A 24,299-nucleotide genomic window follows, 5' to 3' on the forward strand; every position below is an offset into this window, starting at 1 on the left:
CTCAGATACCGTAATAGTGTCATCCCTAATGACAAAATCAGGGTGGAGCCATGTGCAGAAGTCCTTGCAAGTGAGAAAAGTTCTCTGAGCGTCATTCATTTGGGAGTCGCTAGAAACGATTCTTTTACATATGGCTCAAACAGCTCACAACTTTCGGTCTTAGACCAAGTAACCTCTGGATAGCCAAAAAAACATCCGTTTGAAGGCGAGCTATAGCGAGAAGGCGAAACATTCTCTCCACATGGTTGTGCGCTGGGTTTGAGACCCGCCACGTAAAAAAACCTTACATACAAATTGAAATATGGTATAGATTATTATCTAAAGAAACGGCATAATCTCTGCGGAATTTGTTTAGATCGGACCACTATAGCATATAGCTGCCATACAAACTGAACAATCAAAGTCTAATTTCCCCAAATGCGACAATTCTGCTTGTTAACGTAACCATCGAGGTGGAAATGAGCCTCGTCCGAAAATATGATTTTTCGGTAAAATTGGCCATCCTCGGTCAAACGATCTTCTGCCCAATCTGCGAACTGTAGAATAGTGAATAGCGCCCCATTTCGTAGATTTTAGACTTTTTACTGAATATCTGTCACTTTCCGAATGGTATTTGACGTTTCCAATGTCGAAACATAGATAATTCAAATTTAAAACGTTAGATGGCCCACCCGTTATTATTCTCCAGGCCAACTTTACAATATCAGCAGAAATTGTTTAGATCGGACCACTATAGCATATAGCTGTCATACAAACTCAACGATCAAAATTCAGCTCTTATATGGAATATTTTGTGTTTGTGAAGGATATTCAAAACTTTTACTTATTTTTTTCTTAATTTCTTACGATGTTTTCACGGTATCTAACGAAAAAAAATTAACTTTTTTTTTGCCCACTCTAATGGTATACATACATTCAAATGTATGCGCATGCTGAAACCATTTATAGCGCCCTCCTTATGCTCGCCAATTTAAAGTATTTGACTATATAAATCGAGCAAATCCCGATTTAGACCCAAAGCGCCGGCGCGCCCAGCATCCGCATTACGGTTATACGTCGCCGGCAATTGTACAAACTCGCCTTGCGCTCGTCTCTTTGACGTTGGCAACATCGTCGAGGAATCGGGTAATATCTCACTATTACCAAAAGCGCCAACGAAGTCATTCTCCGTTGCTACATCTTTCTCAACCGCATACAGCTCCTCTTTAGTGTCGTCTCCGCCTCTACTGATTGTTGTCGTCGCTTCATTCACATCCAAATCGAAGAATAAAATATTGCACTGTTGCAAATTCTGTTCGAATTGCTTTTGAAAATTATTTGCATCGATCGGTTGTAGATCTTCGCTATCCGATTGCGGCAAATTGAAAAGCTCCGCCAACGGATCGGCGTGTTGCTTCGTCGTCGCACGCGTGCTGCTGCTGTTCTCTTGACGCTGTGCTTCGGCAATTTCAACACTCTTCACATACACATTCTCACCGATGCTCTCAACGAATTCCTTATAATAGCTGGCCTCCATGGCACGCACAAAAGTGCCATCGAGATTTTGGAAACCGAGGCGTATGAGTAATGATATTTTCGTATTGAAACATTGTAGCCACGCTTTGTTTGTTTGATAGACGCCCCATTGACCGTCATCGCTCAACACATTCCAGAAATCGAGCAGCACATTCTTGGTGAAATCGACCAACATTGTGCGTTGCGCATCGGGTCGCAGTCGACAAATCGCGTCCAAGTGTCTGAAAGTTATATCGAGTAAATGTTGTGGATGTTTCGAGTTGAAAAGTTGCCATTTGTAGATCATTGTCATGAGATTCCATAATTTATCCATCGAACTTTTGTCGAGACGCATGATTGATGAGGTGGCAATATCATTAAGCATATATTTACAATGATCGACGGTAAGTAATTGCGAATTGTGATGTGTCGAGCCGACAATCAGGGAATCAAGGAACTTTGGCTCGAGTAATACAACGGTAACATCGTGAATAACTGTAAAGAGGAGAGAATTGGGAAAAATTAAAATAGAAACCAAATAGCGCATATTTGTCTGAAAATATATGAGGCGGAAGCTATTTTTCAAAAATTAAAAACTGTACAGTTGAGCCGAACTCGATTCACCATAACCCACAAAATAATTTCAAGTAAGAAAGACTTTGAGTTATGAAAATAAAACTTGCATGAAATTTGACCTTTAATGTCAATTCAAGGATTCGAGTAATGGAGAACTTCGAGTTATAAAAGTTCGAGTTATGAAAGTTCAACTGTATTTATATATATGTATGTATGTTTGTGTATATATGACTCAAGAGTAACCAAAGAATATCAAACGGATTTGGTTAAACTTATTTTTACTTTAGTTGTTATAAAATAGTAATTATTTCATAAAGCTTTTGTCACCTCCTCTCTCTTTCCACTCTCTCAAAGCTTTTGGCGAGTCATCAAACTTTTGTGAAGTCTCGCATTATACTAGTGGAACGCTACACCTCTTCTACTGATCAATTCTGGTGCAGTAACAATGAGCTTCAAAAATGGTTCACTTATTTGAAACTTGATAAGAAAATCACAGTCGTTAATTCGACCAATAAAATTTCGTCCTCTGAGGACAAGAGGAAGACTCATGTCAAGCTTCGATATTAATCGTAGACTTTTCATGTGCTCGTGAATGGTCAGCATAATCGGTACACTGAGCGAACAATTCGCAACACCATCACCCATCTTGAGACCCAGCATTCATTATTGGGCAATATTCGATCGCGTAAACCAGGTCCAGAACGCAGTAAGGAAAATATAGTAGCGGTAACTGAGAGTGTACACAAAGCCCGTGGAGGGTCGATTCGGTGCTCGGACTGACGTATTAAATGACTAGATGCATTTTCGTCGAAGTCTTAAATTGAAGGCTTACCAAATACAGTTTGTGCAAGAACTGAAGCCGCTGGACCTTTTCCAAGCGGCAACCCCTTGTTCTATGGTATCTTGAAAAGTTCTAAGAAGATCCGACGTTTTCGTTGAAAATTTTGTTCAGCGATAAGACCTATCTCTGGCACAATGGGTATGTAAACAAGCAAAATGCCAAATTAGGAGAGCTACCTGAAAAGATTCAAGAGCTGTTATTCCATGCAGAAAAAATAACGGTTTGTTGTATTTTGTCGACCAGTGGCATCTTCAGTCCATATTTCTTCAAAAATGATGCCCTTGAGAACGTAACCGTCAAAGACGACCATTATCACGCCATGACAACCGACTATTTGATGCCTCTAATTGAAGTTCATGATCTCCGTGATGTTTGGTGTTCAACAAGACGCAATCACTTTCCACACATCGCACACAATCAATGAATTTATTAAGAGATCACTTCGCCGAGCATATAATTTCACGTTTTTGGCCGATCGATTGGCCACTAAGATCGTGTGATATCACACTGTTAGACTGTTTTCTGTGCGGTTATACGCGGTATGCGGGTAGTCTAAAGTTTATGCCAACAATCCCGCTCCGATTCAGGTCTTGGAACAAAACATCACGCGTGTAATGCGCCAGTTACCAGTCAAAATGCTCGACCGAGTCAGCAAAAATTGAACTCAACGAATGGACCATCTGAGACGTAGCCGCGACCAACATTTGAAAGAGAAAATCTTCAAAAATTAATTGGCAAAGAACATTCTTTCGAATGCTAATAAACATTCCCCATTAATTTTGAAGCTTCTGTGTTTTTTCTTTAAAAAAGTAGGAAATCCCGAAATTGATCAACCAGTCTTTTTCAGTTACAGAGGACGGACCGTTCATTTCAAATACGATATTCCTGTCCGGCCTAATATCTCAGATTCAACTCTCAGTACAGCTGACAAGGAGTTTGCCAAATAGACGACTATGTTCTTGGTACTCATATGATATTAAGCCCTTATCGAAATACCCTTATAATTAATATCCGATTATATACAATTATTTATATGAATATTGGTGACATGTAGGCATAAGAACATATACATTCAAAAACTTACTTCCTATGCATGTAAGCAATTATAAAATAAAGAGTAAAAACTAACGGTATATAATAATATAGCAATGAAATGTAATTATCCTTGCGTCAAATGCATTAAGCCGTTTGACCGCTCAGTGCAAGGAGCTGCTACCTAATCACTTTTGTATATCCGTAAGTATGTTATAAGGAAATGCAAGCAACGACAAATCCTTCGGAGTCCGCAAATTGGCACGTTCGCGTGATTGCCGTTATGGTAAGGAGTATGGTCCGTCGCCACTGAGAATGAAAATCAGAGCGAATTAACTCGAAGAAGTAAGGATTGGCAAAACACTAGAGGAACCGGAATTTTAATAAGAAACAAACTGAAGATTGAGGCAAAGGTTCAAAATACAAATGATTTGGGGAACTAAAGTTGTAACCATACTCTCTAATAACGATCTGAACTGAAATCAGGGGCTGATTTTCAGAGAATATTGAAGTTATAAAGGGAACTCTTCTCTAGACTGCTGAACGGCAGTGAAAGTATAACATCTGTAGATGGTGAACCCGATACCACAATCGATGACGATGGAATTGCTCGACTATAATGAGGTTCGAATAGCAATTACCCGCCTAAAAAACAACATAAAGACAGGGACCGATCAATTACCGGCCAAGCTATTCAAATACGGCAGTGAAGAACTGACAAAGTGTATGCATCAGCTTCATTGCAAGATGAATGGTCGAATGAAGCATGCCCGACCACAAAAAGGGGACCCCACAATCTGCTCCAATTACCGTGGGATAAGCCTCTTTAATACAGCATGTATATAAGGTCTTATCGAGCATAGTGTGTGAAAGACTGAAACCTACTGTCAACAAACGGATTGGACCTTATCGAAAAGGATTTGTTTTAATGCTGCTTTGTCTGAACCTGTTATGCCCGCAAAGCGAATACGGCTGTGTAAGCTGACGTTGAGCAACACCAAAAGCTCTGCCAGGATCTGGAAGGGCCTCTCGGAGTGGTTCGATACGAAGTGAGGTTTCAGACAAGAAGACAATCTCCTGGCATTAAACAAACAGTCGGGACTTGGTTCGCATGTCACTTTTGGCAGTCATAATTTTGAAGTTGTAGACAATTTCGTCTATCTTGGAAACAAAATCAACAACTATATTAGACCTGAAGCTCAACGTCGAAACACTCTTGCCAGCCGAAGCCACTTTAGACTGAGCAAGCAAGTAAGTAAAAGTAAAGGCTTCTCTCGACTAAAAATACCAAGCTTTACAAGTCCCTCATCATACCCGTCCTGCTATATGGTGCGGAGACATGAACAATAACATCATCTTATGAATGGGTCTTAGGAGTGTGCGAAAGAAAGATTTTACGCAAAATTTATGGTCCTTTGCGCATTGCCAATGGCGAATATCGCAGTCAATGGAACGATTAGCTTTGCGAGATATACGGCGACATTGACATAGTTCAGCAAATCAAGAGACAGCGGCTGCGCTGGCTAGGTCATGTTGCCCGGTTGACAGGTAACACTCCAGCTTTGAAGGTTTTCGACTCAGTACACGCCGGTGAAAGTAAAGATATAGAAAGAAGTCCACTCCGTTGAAGAGATCAGGTCGAGATGGACCTGCTTTCACTTGGTATCTCAACAAATAATGAAAAGAAGAAACGTCTGGCGTCCTGCTGTTCACTTGGCTATAATCGCAAAAGCAGTGTCTACGCCAGCAAAGAAGTAGAAGAGGCTAACGACATTTTTTCGACATGCGACGGTATCCTTGATCCATACCTCGAAATTCTGGGCATTTCAACGTACATAATATACATACATATACATATGTATAAACAATAAAATAATTCCAGTGTTTCTCTTAAATGAAAAACATAAAATCTAAAATTTTTTCGAAAGCCTCCTTTCTGCTCTCCAATAAATTTTTATCATCCCGTTAAAAGCAATCATTGCGTACACAATGCATTCCCACTTTTGTACATATGCCGCTAAGAAAAATCGGTTGGCACTCAACTGTCCTTTCCTTTGCGGTTGGCTTCTTTCTTGCCTGCTTACGAAGCCTTCTTCGGGCACTTAAGTCGCTACTAGCAGCACTTTCTGAGTATTTGCAGTGGGTATGACGCATATGGTCAAAAGGACAAACAGCCTGTGTGCAAATGCATTTATAATCTGGTCATTAAGTATATACATATGTATGTATGTATGAATGTATGAATGTGTGTATGTATGTATGAATGTATGTATGCAAGTATATATGAATGTATGTATGCATGTATGAATGTATGCGTGTTTAACTTAATGTTATACGAGTATATTGTGTCATATGCCCGCATACCCATACAGATGTATGTATGTAAATAGTGTTACTTGTTTAATGGCCTAAGTGACACCGCACAACCACAACAACACCAACCGCAAACTAATAAAATGTTGCTATTACAAATATTATTGCTTTTAATACATTTATGCCATGCTTTGTTGTTACTGTTGTCATGAGTGTTGTACGCTACAAATGTGAACATATGTAACTAAATTTTATCGGCAAATATTTGTACGACAGCAAAACGACGACCGTACACAATTCAGAACGAAAGCGAATCACTGCCACCGCTAAGTGAACGGACAAACAAAGGCGGCCAAGTGAACTTGAAGTGAACAAAATGTTGGTCGGTTTAATTTGAAAATTAAACAAACCGAAAATGCCATTGCAATAAATTCAAAATATCAGTCACAACCCCAATCGAGAGCGTATTGTGCGCAGTAGCTTGCAATTGACTTTGGAAATTGCAGCAGCAAATGAAGAGAATACTGAAAATAAACAGGTAGACGACGGCTATATTGGTGGCTAAGTATAAGCAAGTGCTCTTCTTAATTTTATACATAGACACTGTCGAACGAAAGTATGGAGACACAGAGCACTTTTTCAAGATCTAAGCCGAACTGTCTGTTAGCTAGTATGATAGCGAAACGAACGAGCATACTTCGAAAATTTATTGAACTCCCGATCCTAAATTTAAAGCATACAAAATACAGCTTGTGAAAGAACTGAAGCCGCTTAATCTTACCAAGCGACAACGCTTCGCTCTATGGGCTCTTGAAAAGCTCCAAGAAGATCCAAAATTTTCGAGCGATGAGGCCCATTCCTGGCTCAATGGCTTACATACAAGCAAAATTGCCGCATTTAGGACAAAGAGAAACCTAAATTCATTCAAGAGCTGTCACTTCATCCAAAAAAACAACGGTTTGCTGTGGTTTGTGGGCCAGTGGTACATACATAATGATGGTGAGAACGTAACCGTCAATGGCGACCGTTTTCGCGCCGACTATTAGATGCCTGAAAATGAAGCTTGTGATCTCGGCAACATTTGGTTCACCAAGATTGTGTAATATCATACTGTTAGAAGTCTAAAGTCTTCGTCGACAATCCCGCTTCGATTCAGGTCTTAGAGAAAAACATCACGCATGTCATTCGCCAGCTATCAGTCGAAAAGCTCGAACGAGGAATCGAAAATTGGATTCAATGGATGGACCATCTGAGACGTAGTCGCGGCCAACAATTGAAAGAGATAATCTACAAAAAATAAAGGCCAAAGAGTGCTCCTTCGAAAAAGTCTTTAAACAGTAAAGTCAGTCTAGAGCCCTCAAACGTTAACAATTTATTATATCTTTATATCTTTAGGTAATGTTAAAAAGTCGATTCTGTAACAAAATCAATAAGAATTTTGAACCGCTGAAAAACACCAGTGAGTTTTGATACCTTAAGAGTTAGTATAGATCACAAAACCACTCACTAATCGACAAAGTGCTTGAATTTGTCACAAATTTGTTGAGATCTCTCAATCTCAATCTCTCAATCAATACCGCGTATTTGAACTGGTTCTCTGAAAGTATGATTCCGCTTTAATAAGGCACCTAAATGAGTCTAAAAAAGAGTTAGCCTGATGATATTAAAAGTGATGGCAGGTACCTCTTGATTCACAGTCAAGGAGCTCAACGCTAGTATTGCCGCTCTACTAGCTGAGTGGATGCTCACCTTCCTGAAATACTGTCACCTCTGTCTCAAAAATACAGCAGTGATGCTGTGGCCTGAAACTATGTTTCATAAAGAGCTTCCTTCAAAAAACTTCACCAGACCTTCTTTCAATCTCTGAAAAAGCTTCCTGCCAACAACTTCGTCCCGTTCATATATCAATTGTCTATCTTTGAGCAAAGTTAAAGTTAAAGTAGAGCCACAAAAGAGCAGGCTTCGCGAAACAGTGGGATACAGTCGAAGAAGGAGTCGATTTCCGAATAACTCTGATTGAACCTGAATTGTAGTAAGGAAAACTTTTCAAATGGCGTCCAATAGGCCACTCTTTGGTGTCACCTTTTTCTAGTCAGACAATAAGGGCAACGCTGATTATGGCAACTCGCAAAAAAAAAAAAATAAATATCGCGAAGATCAACAATAGCCAAACAGCACTTAAAGCGAACTCGCTAATGGTGCAAATAGTCCGTTAGATCGTAACCAAGTGCAGCTTATTTAGGTGACAGGTCACAATGATATAGCCGAGACGAGCTTGCGCGCTCTGCAGTTGTCACTAGAATAGTAGAACCGGAACACTGTATTGCAATTGGTCCCCATACCATAAAGGCGCTACTTCGCAAGGAGGAAAGCCTAAGCAGGGAAAATTATTGGCAACAACTCCAAAGTACACACCAGGCCAAGTTGGCAATGGTTGGTTACAACCTCACCAGGTTTAAAAATATAATCGATCTTAAGAGTGACAAGTACCGGCTACTTGTCGCATTTTACATTGGGCACTGTAAGCTCAAGAAGCATCTATTTAACATGGGTCTAGCATCTTGTGCAAACCATCGGTTTTTAAATATGGAGCCGGACACTTCCGAGCCCTTGATGCTAGATTGCACAGCTATCTGCGGACGCAGAATTAAGGCTATTGGATTCAGTCTTAGGCTCTTATCGTCTCAATAACGCCTAGAAAAATACTGAAATTTTATCAATGTGTTGAGTCTATGTAAGTTCTATTGTGACAGAGAGGAGCCTCTCTGCAATGGTATTAAATGTTTCCAAACCGTATCAAACGGCTGAGGTATTACCCAGTATGGCGGAGGAGATTATCAAAAGCATTACAATCTGGCTGCCACGGTGACAAACTCAATTGTATGTGTATCCTTCTAACCATCAGAAGGAACCGTCGTATACTCTATAAAATATATATTTATAAAATATTAGCAATGTCCTTTTCTTCCCAAGAAGCTCATTTATCGGACCCTATAGAATATAGCTATCAAATAAACTGAAAGATCAGAATCAAGATCTTGTTTGGAAAACTTTTTCATTTGACATGAGATATTCTCTAAGACAACGGTGCAATACCTGAATTCTTGTAAGGAATATTTTGAATTGTGAATGGTATTATAAGTTCGGCACAAGTGAAATTTTCTTGAGAGAATAAAATGCAGGTACACGGCTTGTCCGGAAAGTAATAGGACTGTTTTTCTTCCGTCGCGACTGTACTTTGGAGCGTGAGCGCACCGACTGGATTCGGTAGAAAACGTTCCTAATTAACAAACAAGCGGATGGTCAATTGTCTCCCAAACTGGAGGGTCAGGACAAACATTTTCGCACGACGTGTTTCTGTTTCAGTGAGTGGTGCAAGCCGAAAATGCAGTGTTCGTTAGAGCAGAGGTACGCGATTAAATTCTGTGTGAAACTCGGTAAATCTGTGACAGAGACGTTTGATATGATCAAGCAGGCTTACCCAAATATCGCTTTAGCAAGAAGTGGTGTGGTTCGATGGCAACAAGCCCTTTTTGGAGGGACGGGAAGAGGTCGCTGATGAAGACCGGAAGAAAGAGTAAATCCAAAGCCGTGAAAAAAATGCTTATTGGCTTTTTTGACATCAAAGGCATCGTCCACCATGAATTATTTCCTCCTGGACAAACCATCAACGCCAAGTTTTACCTGGAAGTCCTCAAGAGACTCAAACGAAGGGTCAATCGGGTCCGACAAGACATCGCAGCCGATTGGAAGTTGCACTACGACAATGCCCCGGCTCATCTCGCCTTTTTTGTGGACAGTTACCTTACCAAGGCCGGCATCCCAACGCTTTCGCGGCCGCCCTACAGCCCAGGTGTGGCCTCCCTGGACTTTTTTGTTGCCTTGCCTGCAAAGGCGGATGAAGAAAAACATTTTGAGATGGCAGAGAGGATCCAACCAGCCTGCACCTCGGCTCACAAGACTATTCCGAAGAATGTTTTCCGTGACACCTTCAATGCTTGGAAATCGCGCAGACAGCGCTGCATCGACGCAGGAGTAGCCTATTTTGAAAGTCTTTAAAGAATTGTAACGATTGAGTCAGTCCTATTACTTTCCGGATAAACCCTGTAACTCAAATTGAATCATCATCTCGTCGTCATTGATGATCGTCTCTCCAAATGTTGTTACATAAATCGCCATAAGTATCTCGTGTAACCATACTTTTATAACCCAGTGTACCTCGATAAGCATACGAATTGGACTTAGTCAATAAGAATCAGTATCAAGAACTTGCAAAGCAAAGCAGAGAAAACTACAATAATAAGAAATAATAAGAAAAGGCTGACAAATGAAAGTGAATTGAACCAGCAACACCAAAGGCAATTAAAGATATGTATTTATATGCATATGTATGCACTGCAGTCATACCATATATGCTTACTAACATAAGTACGCAAGCCTAAATGCAGATGCTTTGGGTGCGCAGGGATCATACACATATGCATATGTGCGTATGTGCGCCAATTGTATATGGGAGATATTGTTATTCTACCTGCAATATTTATCACATAGCTCAATACATAATACAAGTGACAACCAGTTTTCATTAACATACCCAAAATCACAAAATCACAATTCTCCACTGTTGCACAACAAAAAGTACACGCAATCGCGCATATGAGCAAACAGCCATGTTCATATGTGTGTTTGTACGCACAAGTACGGAATGTACACTTACCTACAGGCAAACACATAAAATCGAAAAATAAAATAAAACAACAACAAAATCAGAGCCTAAAAAACACCCTCACCCTAGCGCGTCCACGAACTAAGCAGCAAACAAAAAGTCATAAAGAGTCATTAAATCTTAATACGTCTTAAAGTCTTGCGTCAAAAAGGGCATAAAACGATTGGGTCAACTGTGGCATGTTGTTGTTGTTGTTGTGTGCGGTTCGGTTTAATACAAACGGAAATTTAGTTTTTTATACGCCAATGTTTAATTTTGTGTTTAGTACTTAAACGAGTACATAGAAATATTGTACACACACGAGTAAGTGCGAGTATGTACGAGTTGTGTACGCCGTAATCACAACTGTACCCCCAGAGGAGTGAAGGAGTGGGGATTTAATTGGCCGCCACAGACATTTGAAGGTAAAGACCAAACGTATAATTTTTATAAAAGTGGATGGCAAGAGGCAAGCGGTTAGAAGCGCGACCAAATGCTCAAATGCGTGTAATAAATGACTTGAGCAAATTATTATTGTCAAATCATTTTGAGTATACGAAAAGTTACCCCTAACACCTAGACTTTACCAACAGTCCATTAATATTCAGCCCAAGCTCCGGATATTAAGTTGATTTGTCCAAAAACTTAATTCATAGATTTATATAGGGTGATTTTTTAAGAGCTTGATAACTTTTTTTTAAAAAAAAAACGCATAAAATTTGCAAAATCTCATCGGTTCTTTATTTGAAACGTTAGATTGGTTCATGACATTTACTTTTTGAAGATAATTTCATTTAAATGTTGACCGCGGCTGCGTCTTAGGTGGCCCATTCGGAAAGTCCAATTTTGGGCAACTTTTTCGAGCATTTCGGCCGGAATAGCCCGAATTTCTTCGGAAATGTTGTCTTCCAAAGCTGGAATAGTTGCTGGCTTATTTCTGTAGACTTTAGACTTGACGTAGCCCCACAAAAAATAGTCTAAAGGCGTTAAATCGCATGATCTTGGTGGCCAACTTACGGGTCCATTTCTTGAGATGAATTGTTGTCCGAAGTTTTCCCTCAAAATGGCCATAGAATCGCGAGCTGTGTGGCATGTAGCGCCATCTTGTTGAAACCACATGTCATCCAAGTTCAGTTCTTCCATTTTTGGCAACAAAAAGTTTGTTAGCATCGAACGATAGCGATCGCCATTCACCGTAACGTTGCGTCCAACAGCATCTTTGAAAAAATACGGTCCAATGATTCCACCAGCGTACAAACCACACCAAACAGTGCATTTTTCGGGATGCATGGGCAGTTCTTGAACGGCTTCTGGTTGCTCTTCACCCCAAATGCGGCAATTTTGCTTATTTACGTAGCCATTCAACCAGAAATGAGCCTCATCGCTGTAGACCATAAATCGGACGTAAAGCGCGAAACACATTTCGAACCGAACACTGATTTTGGTAATAAAATTCAATGATTTGCAAGCGTTGCTCGTTAGTAAGTCTATTCATGATGAAATGTCAAAGCATACTGAGCATCTTTCTCTTTGACACCATGTCTGAAATCCCACGTGATCTGTCAAATACTAATGCATGAAAATCCTAACCTCAAAAAAATCACCCGTTATATAAGTAAAATAGACGTTCCAGGCTTGCCTGCTACGTAGATTTATATTTAAATAAAATAGTAAGTTTTAGGCTTCAACGAGACCTCGAAGATGTGGTCCGTTTGCCATTGTTATCCCCGCAAAACTAATACGGCTGTATAAACAGACGTTGAGCAATATCAAAAGCTCCGTCAGGAGCGGAAAGGTCCTCTCCGGGCCATTCGATACCAATCGAGATATCAGAAAAGGCGACTACCTATTGTGCGACTTCTTCAATCTACTCTTGGAGAGAATAATTCGAGTTGCAAGACGAAATATCACCTGTCGTCAAACAAACAGTTGTCGCACTCGCGACTAGGCTCCCACGTCACTGTTGACATTCATAACTCCGAAATCGTAGATAATTTCGTCTATATTGGAAGCAGTATTAAAACAACAACAATGTCAGTCTCAAAATCCAACGCCGAATAACTCTTGCCAACAGCTGCTATTCGGACCGAGTAGGCAATTGGGAAGTAAAGTTCGCCATCAACGAAAATATAAGTCACTCTATAAGTCATTAATCATCCCCCTCCTGCGATATGGTGCAGAGGCTTCAACGATGATTCGACATTACGAGTTTTCGAGAGAAAGGTTCTGTGGAAAATTTATAGATCTTTGCGTGGTGGCCATTGCCATAGTTCAGCGAATTAAAAGACAGCGGCTACGATGGTTAGGTCATCTCATCCAAATGGACGAAAACACTACAGTTCTGAAAGTATTCCACGCAGTACTCGCCCGGGGAAGCAGATGAAGAGGAAGATCTTCACTCTGTTAAAAAATACCAGGTGGAAAAGAGCCTGGCTTTCCTGAACCATTTTGTTCGGAGATTTTTGCGTTGTCTATAGCATAAATAGCTATGCCAAAATTCGAACAGAGATCTTGTCAAATGAAAAGGTGTTCCATACAAATACTTGATTTTGAGGTCAGTTGGTATGGCTGTTATATGCGAAAGTGGTCCGATATCAATGGCTCTGTTGAAAAATCAGATCGATATCTCAAAAAATAATGGACTAATTCGTCTGTATATAGAGAAACGAGCTTACTATATCTTGTTTTCTTTCAACAGGAACTGGACGATATCTTCCAAAAAAGGATAGTATAGTACATGGTGTGGTAGATCTTTGGAATAGGGCTCTTAAAACTAATCAGTTAATCGAATGGTCGACGACTTTAGTCTATCAGAACACTGCAAAGCGAATATTATTATTCAAATAATGCCTTATCCCTTAATCCGGTTATTGATTAATAACAGCTTAACGAGAGATTTACAAGATTTTAAACATCCTTCTTTTTCTTTACTAGCATAGACACCGCTTACGTACATAGTTATAGGGATGGTAGAACGGAGTCATGTGTAGAAGTTTACGCAAGTGTGGATAGTTCTTCAAGCGCCATTCACTTGGAAGTGACCAGAAACGATTATTTTACATATGGCTCAAGCAGCTCACGACTTCCGTTCTTGGAACAAGTATCCTCTGTGTAGTCAACGTAACTCGCCACATAAAAGGTTGTTTGTTTAGCTTTTGGTTCGAGTATGTTCTTCGTTTTTAAGTAAAGAGTTAGAGATGAATCCAGTATAACAGATCTTATCAAAACAGGTATCATCAGTAAAAAACGGTGTAACTAACCCTGCTTTGTTGGAACTGTATAGATTACTACCTATCGCCGACGAATTTGAACTGGAAGTTATAAAAACGAAACTATTTCGTTTTCAAGGTTTGGCTAATTTTTCACTGACTCAATGACAGGATCGTTGAAAAAATTTCATATCATAAAGACCAACAGTTTGTACTCTTAAACCACAAATTTTCAAAGTTTCACTTACGCCACTATCCAACTATAATACTTTCCACGTCACAACAAAAGTATGACAAACAATCAAACATTAGAGAACCGACATTTGAATTAAGGAAGACAAATTGGTTGTTGTTTTATTTGAATATGTATTCAAAAAGGGAAGAAACAGCAAACTTTTTATGTCGATTAATACTCTAAGCAAGCCTTCGAATGACTCTTGTGACCACACCTTGTAAAAACTCTGCTCAAAGGATTGGTTGAAGGTACAACTGCCCTTCCTTAAATTCTTTTCTTTCTTATTAATTTTTGTTTTGCGTTTAATTTGTTAATGTAAGGGGATGTTTGAAAAGCAAGATACATTGATTTATTGTGGTAATATTCGAATTAAGGACTTACATTTCTTAAGACACTAACTTACTTAGAGAAATATACCCTCCTTATTTTTGAAAGCTATAAAATGTATATTTAAGCATTAAGGTGTGTCATTCCATAATTCGAACGAGTGAATTAGTCCAATCGATTACTGAAAATTAATGATGTTTAGGTGTTTTAAGAACTGACAGAAGAACAAATTCATGTCATGTCATATTGAGTTAGAATATATACATTCGAAATCGAAACACCGATTACATCGACTTTTCAAGTTTTACCACTGTCAAGGTTTTTTCTACTCCGAAGAGACATGACGAACGAGTTGAAATTCAATTCAATGCCTTTCCTCTTCGGACTCAAAGAAGTGCGTGACGGCTGCGCAAAATGCCAAAAGACTACGCATTACTTACTTTCACCGAAGAGGATCTACGCTCCCTCCAGGATTGAAGAGGTGGACCATGAACTACTCGAGCGGTTGACAATAATCTGTACTGTTTCGAGGCAAAAACTCTAAAATGAGAAGAATTAAACAGGGAGTTCCGTAGGATGATGTCCTCTCCCACTTGGCGTTAAAATTCTGACTGTCAACAACCCTAATATTTTAGGTATTACACTCAACAGACTGTACTCCATAACTCCTCACACGACCGCGATTATTGCTAAAGTACAGTGCAGCAACAAAATTCTCAAATCGCTAGCCAGCAGCAAATGGGGAAAGACAAGAAAACGTTGTTGGCAACATACAAGGCAATCGGCCGGCCGGTCCTTAACTACGCCACATTAGTATGGCCACCTGGATGCAGTGAAACGCAGACGAAGAAGCTTCAGACATGTCAGAGCACTGCACTCCAAACCATAACGGGATGTCTCCCTTCGAACATTTGCACAGTAAGGCTCATATGTTCCCAGTTAAGGAGCATAATGAACTTCTCTCCAAGCAGCTTCTGCTGTGGTATTTTCGTAGAAATCAAGCGAGTCCTTCATGAACTACGTCGATGACATAAGATAATACGCCGACCAGACTTCGAACGTAACTAATGAACTAACTAAGCCATAAATATATTCACCGACTCGCTCCCAGTGAATAGCGTACTTGAAGTCCAAAGTGGCCCTTGAGCTGGTTCGTTCTGAATACTGCAGCAGGTTAAACTCCTACTTATCCAGAATCGTTCTCGACATATCAAATATATGTCCAGCATGCAACGGATCCCCGCATGACATTAAACACCTCTTTGCATGCCCAGCTAACCCTGCACATCTGACACCCCTCTTCCTAAGATCCGAACCCGTCGAAATAATACATTTCCTGGGCCTACCACTGGATAACCCCGATGACGACTTATCTGAACTTTACCGCCTTAATGGGGACTAGATAACGGTTACAACAACAACAACCTTCCAAGTCTTCTTCACAGAGTTAAGAACAGGATATACTTATATACAATACAATCCATTAATATCTTGCAGAGTAGCAACAGTCACCATTAACCTCGTTTTACTGTGAGATAAAAAAATTTTAAGTATTTTTTCAAGCCTTCATCCGTAAGTCCTCCGTTTTCGAATTAATAGAATTTTTACTTTTATTCCGGATTATGCCTAAACATACGTCTCTCCAAAACTATAGCAGAGATTCAGATTTCGGAGTTAAGGACCTTAAGAGCTTAAAAGTTCGCATTATAAACAAACTCCCCTAAATTAAAATCCCCAAACGTCTAAACGTGCTGGAGCCAACATTTATAATTGGTTCGCAACAACAGTCAAAGCTGTTCTGTAGTCCGATTTGAACGTCGATTTTGATACCTTGGAACATTTTTTTTGGTTTCGAAAGTATGTATTGTCTATTTCAACATTAAAATTGTTGGGAATCGTATATTTTCAATTTTCAAACATAGTCGGTATACAGTAGGATCTGAAATTATAATTCAATTCTGCGAAATTCAATCGAATCCCAATGTCCAGCAGGCCTGTATATACTATATATAGAAATAGTCTATATGAACCCACATATTATATATATTTGCTCGCATTCTCACAATATCTGTTAATTGATGTTGTTTATTAGCTCTATTTCAGTATAATTTGCTTTCGATATTCTACATAAGCGATCAATAAAAATCAATCAATTGATAAACAAATTAATTCATCCGTTCCTAACATGAAATTTTATGTTCTCGTTGTTCATTCTTTCAGTATCTACAATGTCTGGGCGAAGAGTGAATCCAACTACACTGGTGCACTTGGTTTAATTGTGTGCTTACGAATGATAAGTTTACTAATCAATAGATCTTCTTCTTTTACTGTAAAGTAAGGAGAGCCGTTTATTAGCGGTTTAGGAAATAACGGTCAATTTGATTTTAAGTGGACCAGTCTACATCGCGAAGAAGAATGCTTCACTTCGACAATTTATTCTGGGAGTAAGATAGAATTAATCGAATTTGTCTCGTTCAAATATTATTACAGATTTATTTGTGTCTATACAAAATTATTATTAATATTTTATACAAACAAATTACGATTACTTGACGAATCTTCAAAATCAAAAGACGACAGGGAGTCCCTTCCGTTCCTACGACTGTAGGGAATAAGTAACCAGAACGTTCTTAGATTTTTATGCGGCCGACCAAGAACCGTAAACACATTGTTATAAATGGTGCCCAAAAACTGAAGGACCCTACTTAAAACGCAAAATTTTCAGATTTTTGGCTTGGCGGTACCACTTTTAGTATTTTCTAAGTTTTTATAGTTACTCTTATAGATATATAGTTATAGCTAAGATTTGGGTTCACGGATACTTGAACGAATGCCCATTATGTTTTAAAAATTATTTCGTGGCAAGTAACCACCGCGGCTGACTTAAATAAATTCCAGCGGGTAGGCCCAATGTTAGAGCATTCAGTAATAGTGTCAGCAATAGCGGCCCGAATATACTCTTCCAAGGAGTCAATCGTCTCGTTTTTATTTCCCTAGGTAAGCGACTTCACATACCACAAAAATCTTGTCAAAACCAAAGGTTGTCCACCTCAACATCCTCCAATTCAGGCCGGAAAAGTTGGATTATACAGCAATAGGTTCCGCAATAACGGACCGAATATTCTCTTCTTAGGAGTCAATCCTTTTATTTTTATCTCCCTAAATAAGCGACTTCAGATAGCCCCACTAAAATAGTCCAGTTGTGCTAAATTGCAGGATGTATGACATGTAACATCGTGTTGTTCGAACCAAAGGTTGTTCACCTCAACATCCTCCAATTCAGGCCCGAAAAGGTCAGTATTCATGGCTCTATAGCATTCCCCATTGGCTGTAACATTGGCTTCATTTTTGAAGAAATATGGACCGGGAATCTACCCATAGAGCAAACCAAACAGTAACTTTTTGGAAATGTAACGACATCCCGGAAATAGCTTGTGGATTATCATCCCTGCAAATACGTCAATTCTGTCCATTAACGTACTCTCTTGTGAAAATCAGGATCGGTTGCTGTCTCATTTTCGGTCAATTCACGATGGTCGTACGAACGAGTTAGCGACCTAATTGGCGCTGGGGTCGCAGGAGCACGCACGAACTCTCCTGTGGGTAGCAGAGGTCTTTGTTATAAGTCGGTGCGTACAGATAAACCTTCAATGCAAGTATCAGAATGAACGTCTAGTTATACTAAGCGATAGTCAAGCGGCAGTTAAAGCGATCTCTGTCCCCCTTTGGGTGCCAGGTAACAAAGGTATTGCCGAAAATAAATTGGCTGAAACTCCAGAACACCTGCTAATTGACTGCATAGCAGTTTGTAGTGGCAGGATAAAGGCCCTAGGATCCATGTTTCCTAATAGGGATCCCATCGCTTCATTAGCACCTAGCCCTAGATTGGAATTTATCAATTTGCTGGGGCTAGGTGAGTCGTTGTGACTTAGAAGAGGACATTACCTTAAGTCGCAGTGCAATTCTCATTTATTAATCTAATCTAAGCCCTCAAACCAAGATCCTTTCGAAAAGCCTTCCTCATTCATTAATCTAATCTAAGCACTCAAACCAAGTTCCTTTCAGAAAGCCTTCCATAAACTGGATGAGCAGTAAGTGTAAATCAACTAGATCCAGACAAAAAGAGCATCTCCGAAAAGACAGAAAACCACACGTCTAAAAAAACACAACCACTCATTTCTCAACTGCATTCATAATTTCGAAAAGTTATTGAAATCAAAAATTTCCTTTCATTTGTTAACTAGTGCCAACAACCAACTGCTGATTGCCTGCAACTCCCTCAACACGAGCACAAGAAAAGCGTTAAATATTCAGCTTCGCGAGTATCAAGTTTTTTTGTTTTCTTAAACTTTATTAACAGCACAAAGTTGAATGAATGCAATATTGCGATTTCAATGAATGAGCAATAAACGAATGCTCAAGATGCCAAGAGTGACAATTGCTGGATTAAGAAAAAAACGGCGAGCGAAAAATTAATAACAACGAGAAAATTGCATGGTTCTTGAAGAAATGCTCGCATGTACCAAGCAGCGCAATAAATTCGGCAATCAGTAACGGCACTAAGCGTGGCGGGTAGCATTGTGGAGCGGCAAGAGGACAAGCGAAGTTCATTGCTGATCATGAATTGGTTTGAATTAATATAAATTAAGGATTAATTTAGTCGGTTCCGTTGTGACAAAGCTGATCACTATACTTACCTACATATATTGTATGTAAATACATAATGCAGGTTATGAGCACACCATATGGCATGTAAATTATGCATGCGTTGAAAGAGTTACGTCCAACGAGTCTTCAAGTCAAGTGATCCCTTTTGTGCTTGCGTTCAATATCTCATTAATCATGAGTCATTGTGTTCAAAAACTGTTTTGCGACAGTAAAGTGGCGACACAAAGCCGCTATTTTCTATATGTATATGTTGGCGTTTTGGAGGTGTATAACCTTTTTAAGGGTTAGCTGCTAATCAGCTGTCAAAATAAGAAAAACAGGGTTTAATATTTCTGTTCGATATATTTGAGTAGATATGCTACGAAAAATTAATTCGTAACTCTTTGGTTTCCCAAGTAAAGTCACTCTACTGCGTGCTAAATTTCAACAGAGCTTTGCAATAAATCCCACCTCATATAGAACCACACAATCTCTATTGGAGCGAAGTTCGGTTAACCAAATTATAGCATCAAATGGGCCATATAGCCATCTAGATCTTATGACTTGATTCCGTTTTTCCATTCTTTGTGAGAGTACCATATCAAGTCGATATAGACCTTTGTTAAACCAGCTATGACTTATCCAACATTCGTTGCGTTCTTGTCGAGTTAGAGCCGGCTATACTGGAATAAGTGGGCTGTATGAAATCCTAAAAAATCTATCCGTACAATATATGTATATCTTAAAAATTTCAAACAAATTAAGTCCAAAATTTTGTTACTTCTTTAATTCTATGCCGTAAATTCCAAGTCACTTGATTTGTTTTATTTTTTCCTCTAGAAGTACATTAACCTTGAGTTTGAGCGTATGACCCACCAAGTTATAGACTTTTCATACCCAGAATAGTGTACCAGTCCTTCAGTTTTTAAGATATCAAACTGAAACTTTATACACGTTCTTTTCTCCGCAAAAAGATGTTTATTTGCCGAAACCGCCAATATCGGACAACTATAGCATATATCTAACATATAAACTGAAATATTAGAACCCCGTTGCCACGACAGTCGGGCCTACGTAAACGAAACGGACCCGCATTTTTTTATCCGGCCAAAGACTGTCAACTCAGCAGAATTCTGCCGCTACAATAACAACGGTTGGAATCAGGTGCTTGTATGGAAAACTTTTTAATTTTACGAGATATCTTCAGGAAATTTGGCAAGTTTTATTATCTAAATTAATAATATGATCTCCGAAAAAAATTGTTCAGATCGGATGAATGTAGTACACAGCTGTCATATAAACGCGAATATCGGTATCAAGTCCTAATAAATTTTGTCACCAATATTTTTATTATTATTATTTTTTGTCTTATTTTATTTTTAATTTATAATTGAGTTTTCAAGTTTATTAGTTTATTTCTTCATTATTTATTAATTTTTTGATTTTTCTTATTTGTAAAAAAAATTTTCTTAATCGAAAACACTTTTTTTTAATATAACAAAAAAAAATTATTTAAAAAACTATTCAAAAATTTATTTAAAATAATTATTGTTCAAAAAATTAATTAAATTTTTTATATAACTTTTTTGTAATTTTTTAGCTAAGCCTTATAAAAAATTTAATATAATATTTAAAATAACTAAAGAAATATTTAAAAAAAAATTATTGGAAAAATTGTTGAATTTTGTTTCATTCTAAATTTTTTATTTAATTTTTTAGTTTATTTGTTTTAACAAAAATAAGATATTATTTAATATAACTCAAAAAATATTTAAAAATATTATTCAAAAATTTATTTAAAATAATTATTGTTCAAAAAATTAATTAAATTTTTTATATAACTTTTTTGTAATTTTTTAGCTTAACCTTATAAAAAAATTAATATAATATTTAATATAACTAAAGAAATATTAATTAAAATTTTATTCGAAAAATTATTGAATTTTTTTTTACTCGAAATTTTTTATTTAATGTTTTAGTTTAATTTTTTAGTTTAATTATTTTAACAAAAATAAGATATTATTTAATATAACTCAAAAAAATATTTAAAAATATTATTAAAAAAAAAATTATAGTTTTATTTTTAATTTTAAATTTTTTATGATTTTTAATTTGAGATTATTTGCTTTTTAAATTCTTCAGCTACTACATCTTTAATTTAACACTATTTATAATTTATTTTATTTTTGTAATTTTTTATTGGATTATTTTTACTTTTACTTTTATCTTTATTTTTATTCTTTTTTGAATCTGAATAATTTTTACTAAATATCCATTTACTTGTGTTTTTTTTGTTTTTAATTTTAATTTTAAGATTTTTGTTTATTTGTATGTTATTTATTACTGTTATTTACATTTTTTTTTATTTTAAATTTTTTATATAATTTTTTTTTTATTATTTAATTTATTTGCTTTTTAAAATTTTCAGTTACTTTATCTTTAATTTAATACTATTTATAATTTATTTTATTTTTATAATTTTTTTATTTGATTTTTAATATTTTTTGGATTTGATAATAATTTTTACAATGCATCTCCTTTTACTAAATAATCTTTTACTTAATTTTTTTTTTTGTTAATTTTAAGATTTTTATTTTCTTGTTTTTATTTGTAACTAACTTTTAAATAATTTTTATTTAATTTATTTATTTTTTATATTATTTATTTATTATTCAATTAAATTATTTTTTATTTATTAATTTAATTCTATTTTGTACATTATGTTTTAATTTTCTGTCACTTTTTTAAATTTGAATTTTTTATATTTTTTTATAACATTTATTTAAAAATAAATTTTTCGTAATAAAAAATATATTTTTTTTAATATTTATTTATTTAATAATTTAATGTTTTTTTTTAATTAAAAATATATATTTTTTAATTTTTATTTATTTAATAATTTTATGTTTTTTTTGTAATTAAAAATATTTTTATTTTTTTATTTTTATTTATTTAATAATTTTATGTTTTTTTTTTGTATTTTGAAAATTCATTCCTTCTATTTACATTTTCTGCATTTCATATTTGCATTATTTATTATGGTCCATATTTACTTTTGTATAATATTTCAAATTTTACACTTCACTTTTTATATATTTTAAATTTAGCAAAATTATTTTGTATTGTTAAATTTTATAATTTTTTAATATATGTATGTATTTATAATAATATTAATAAATACTTACTAAATACTTTCTACATTATTTTTTTTAATCTAACACTTCCGTTTTTAATTCTAATGTTTTATATTTATTACTTTTTAGTACTTTTTTTTAAATTAATTTTGTTTTTTAATTTTTATTTTCTTTTATTTGTTTATTTAATTTATTTTATATATACATACATATGTACATATATATTTTTTTTTAATATTTATATATGTATGTATTTTTAATATTTATAAATGTATGTATGTATGTACTTATTTAATTTTTATATTCAGTATTATTTTATTTAATTCGTACTAATTTATTAATTTAATAATTATATTTTAATTTACATACATTTTTTATAATTATTTTTTTATTAATTTATTTTTTTATTTTTAATTATATTTTCTTTTTCTTTTTTTAATTTTTTATTTTAATTTTTTTTATTTTAATTTTTTTTATTTAATATTTAATTTCTTTTTTCATATTTTACTGCTTATATCAATCACACTATTTTATATTAATTATTATTATCGAACAATTGCAATATGCATACCGTTACTTCCAAGAAATACACGAAATTCACATTGTTATTAGAGTAACGACAAAATTATTGATTGCTTTTAGTAGTATCATAAAATTTATTGACACCCAACGGCAAGTGCTCTCGAACATACGCACACCTGTGTAAGAATTCCGCACACCATCTGATGGCTCCCATAATTAGACGCTTAATAGTCGCGAATTTCAAATTGCAAATTTCACCCAACACAACTACACATACATATACACGAGTAAAAGTGCATTCATTTACCCCCGAACCCACGCTGTTATTGCTTTTTTTGTTTTGTTTATACCTTGAGTTGACTTTTCCTCGCAAATTTGTTGCGCCTTCAGGCGTTGATCAATCACATAGAGCATTTCACAGCCCAAATTGACCATTAGAAAGACATTGGCGCGCGGGTTACACTGCTGACTCAAGGACGCCATGCTGCTATTCTTGTTGTTGTTTGTGTAAATGTGAATATGTCACCCGCTGCGCGCGGGAAAAATTAACGATTATCAGCTGTTTGCTAGCAACCGACAAAATACTGTTATTTAAAGACACTTTCACACTGCCACACTGCAATAACAAAGTCTCGCGCGATTTTATCGAGTTTCTCAACAATTTTGTTTACAATTGAAGCGGAGCGCAACGTCTAGCATGCTAGCGATCCAATTGAACACTAACTAAAACAGCGTGAAGGCGCACACAGGAGTCAAAATGTTACACAAGCGCCCCCACACACCGCCACCGCGCACACACACACAGCGCCGCGCTCGCATTGCACAGTTCAACGATAAGAGTATGTCCGGCGGTTCGCTTGCCGTTGTCACTGTTTTCATTGTCGGTAAGCGCGCGCGTACCGCCGCACAGCGCCTGCAAGGCAAAGCGCTGTAGGCAATGAACCGCAGTTGGTTGACGGCGTCAGTTTACGAGTTCGGGTTGGCTTTGGCGTTGTCGCCACATTGGAGCTGGCAGGACAATTAGTTACGGCAGCATTGCTGGCGCGCAAACAAGTGAACAAGTCGCCGGCAGTCAGGCGATCGGGCAGTCTGTCATTCAGGTAGTAGTGAGGCATGCTAACGGAATGCTAGCAACTACCTGCCGTCACTTTAGTATGTGGGAAAATATGAGTTTCTTATATGTACCATATAACATATAATACTCACATTTAATACTATAGTTACTATAGTTTGACGATGTATGTATGTACTATGTATATTTTTT

General features: G+C 36.7%; 1 protein-coding gene across 1 annotated transcript; it reads right to left on the bottom strand.

The window, feature by feature from the left end:
* Positions 1-24,076, bottom strand: LOC105232828 (uncharacterized). The gene is made up of 2 exons (XM_011214699.4): positions 23,386-24,076; positions 1-1,989 (listed from the first exon to the last, which is right to left on the bottom strand). Exons 1-2 carry the CDS (start codon positions 23,516-23,518, stop codon positions 971-973), a joined length of 1,152 nt encoding a protein of 383 aa, XP_011213001.1. The 5' UTR covers positions 23,519-24,076; the 3' UTR covers positions 1-970.
* Between the last annotated feature and the right edge of the window lie 223 nt (positions 24,077-24,299).

Source organism: Bactrocera dorsalis, chromosome 3, assembly GCF_023373825.1.
Source record: "Bactrocera dorsalis isolate Fly_Bdor chromosome 3, ASM2337382v1, whole genome shotgun sequence".
Classification (NCBI taxonomy): domain Eukaryota; kingdom Metazoa; phylum Arthropoda; class Insecta; order Diptera; family Tephritidae; genus Bactrocera; species Bactrocera dorsalis.

Excerpts from the sequence above, each read along its gene's own strand:
- LOC105232828 (XM_011214699.4), bottom strand. The coding sequence starts at position 23,518 with ATGGCGTCCTTGAGTCAGCAGTGTAACCCGCGCGCCAATGTCTTTCTA. Across the intron at positions 1,990-23,385 it reads CGAGGAAAAGTCAACTCAAG|TTATTCACGATGTTACCGTT; the intron begins GTATAAACAAAA and ends TCCTCTTTACAG.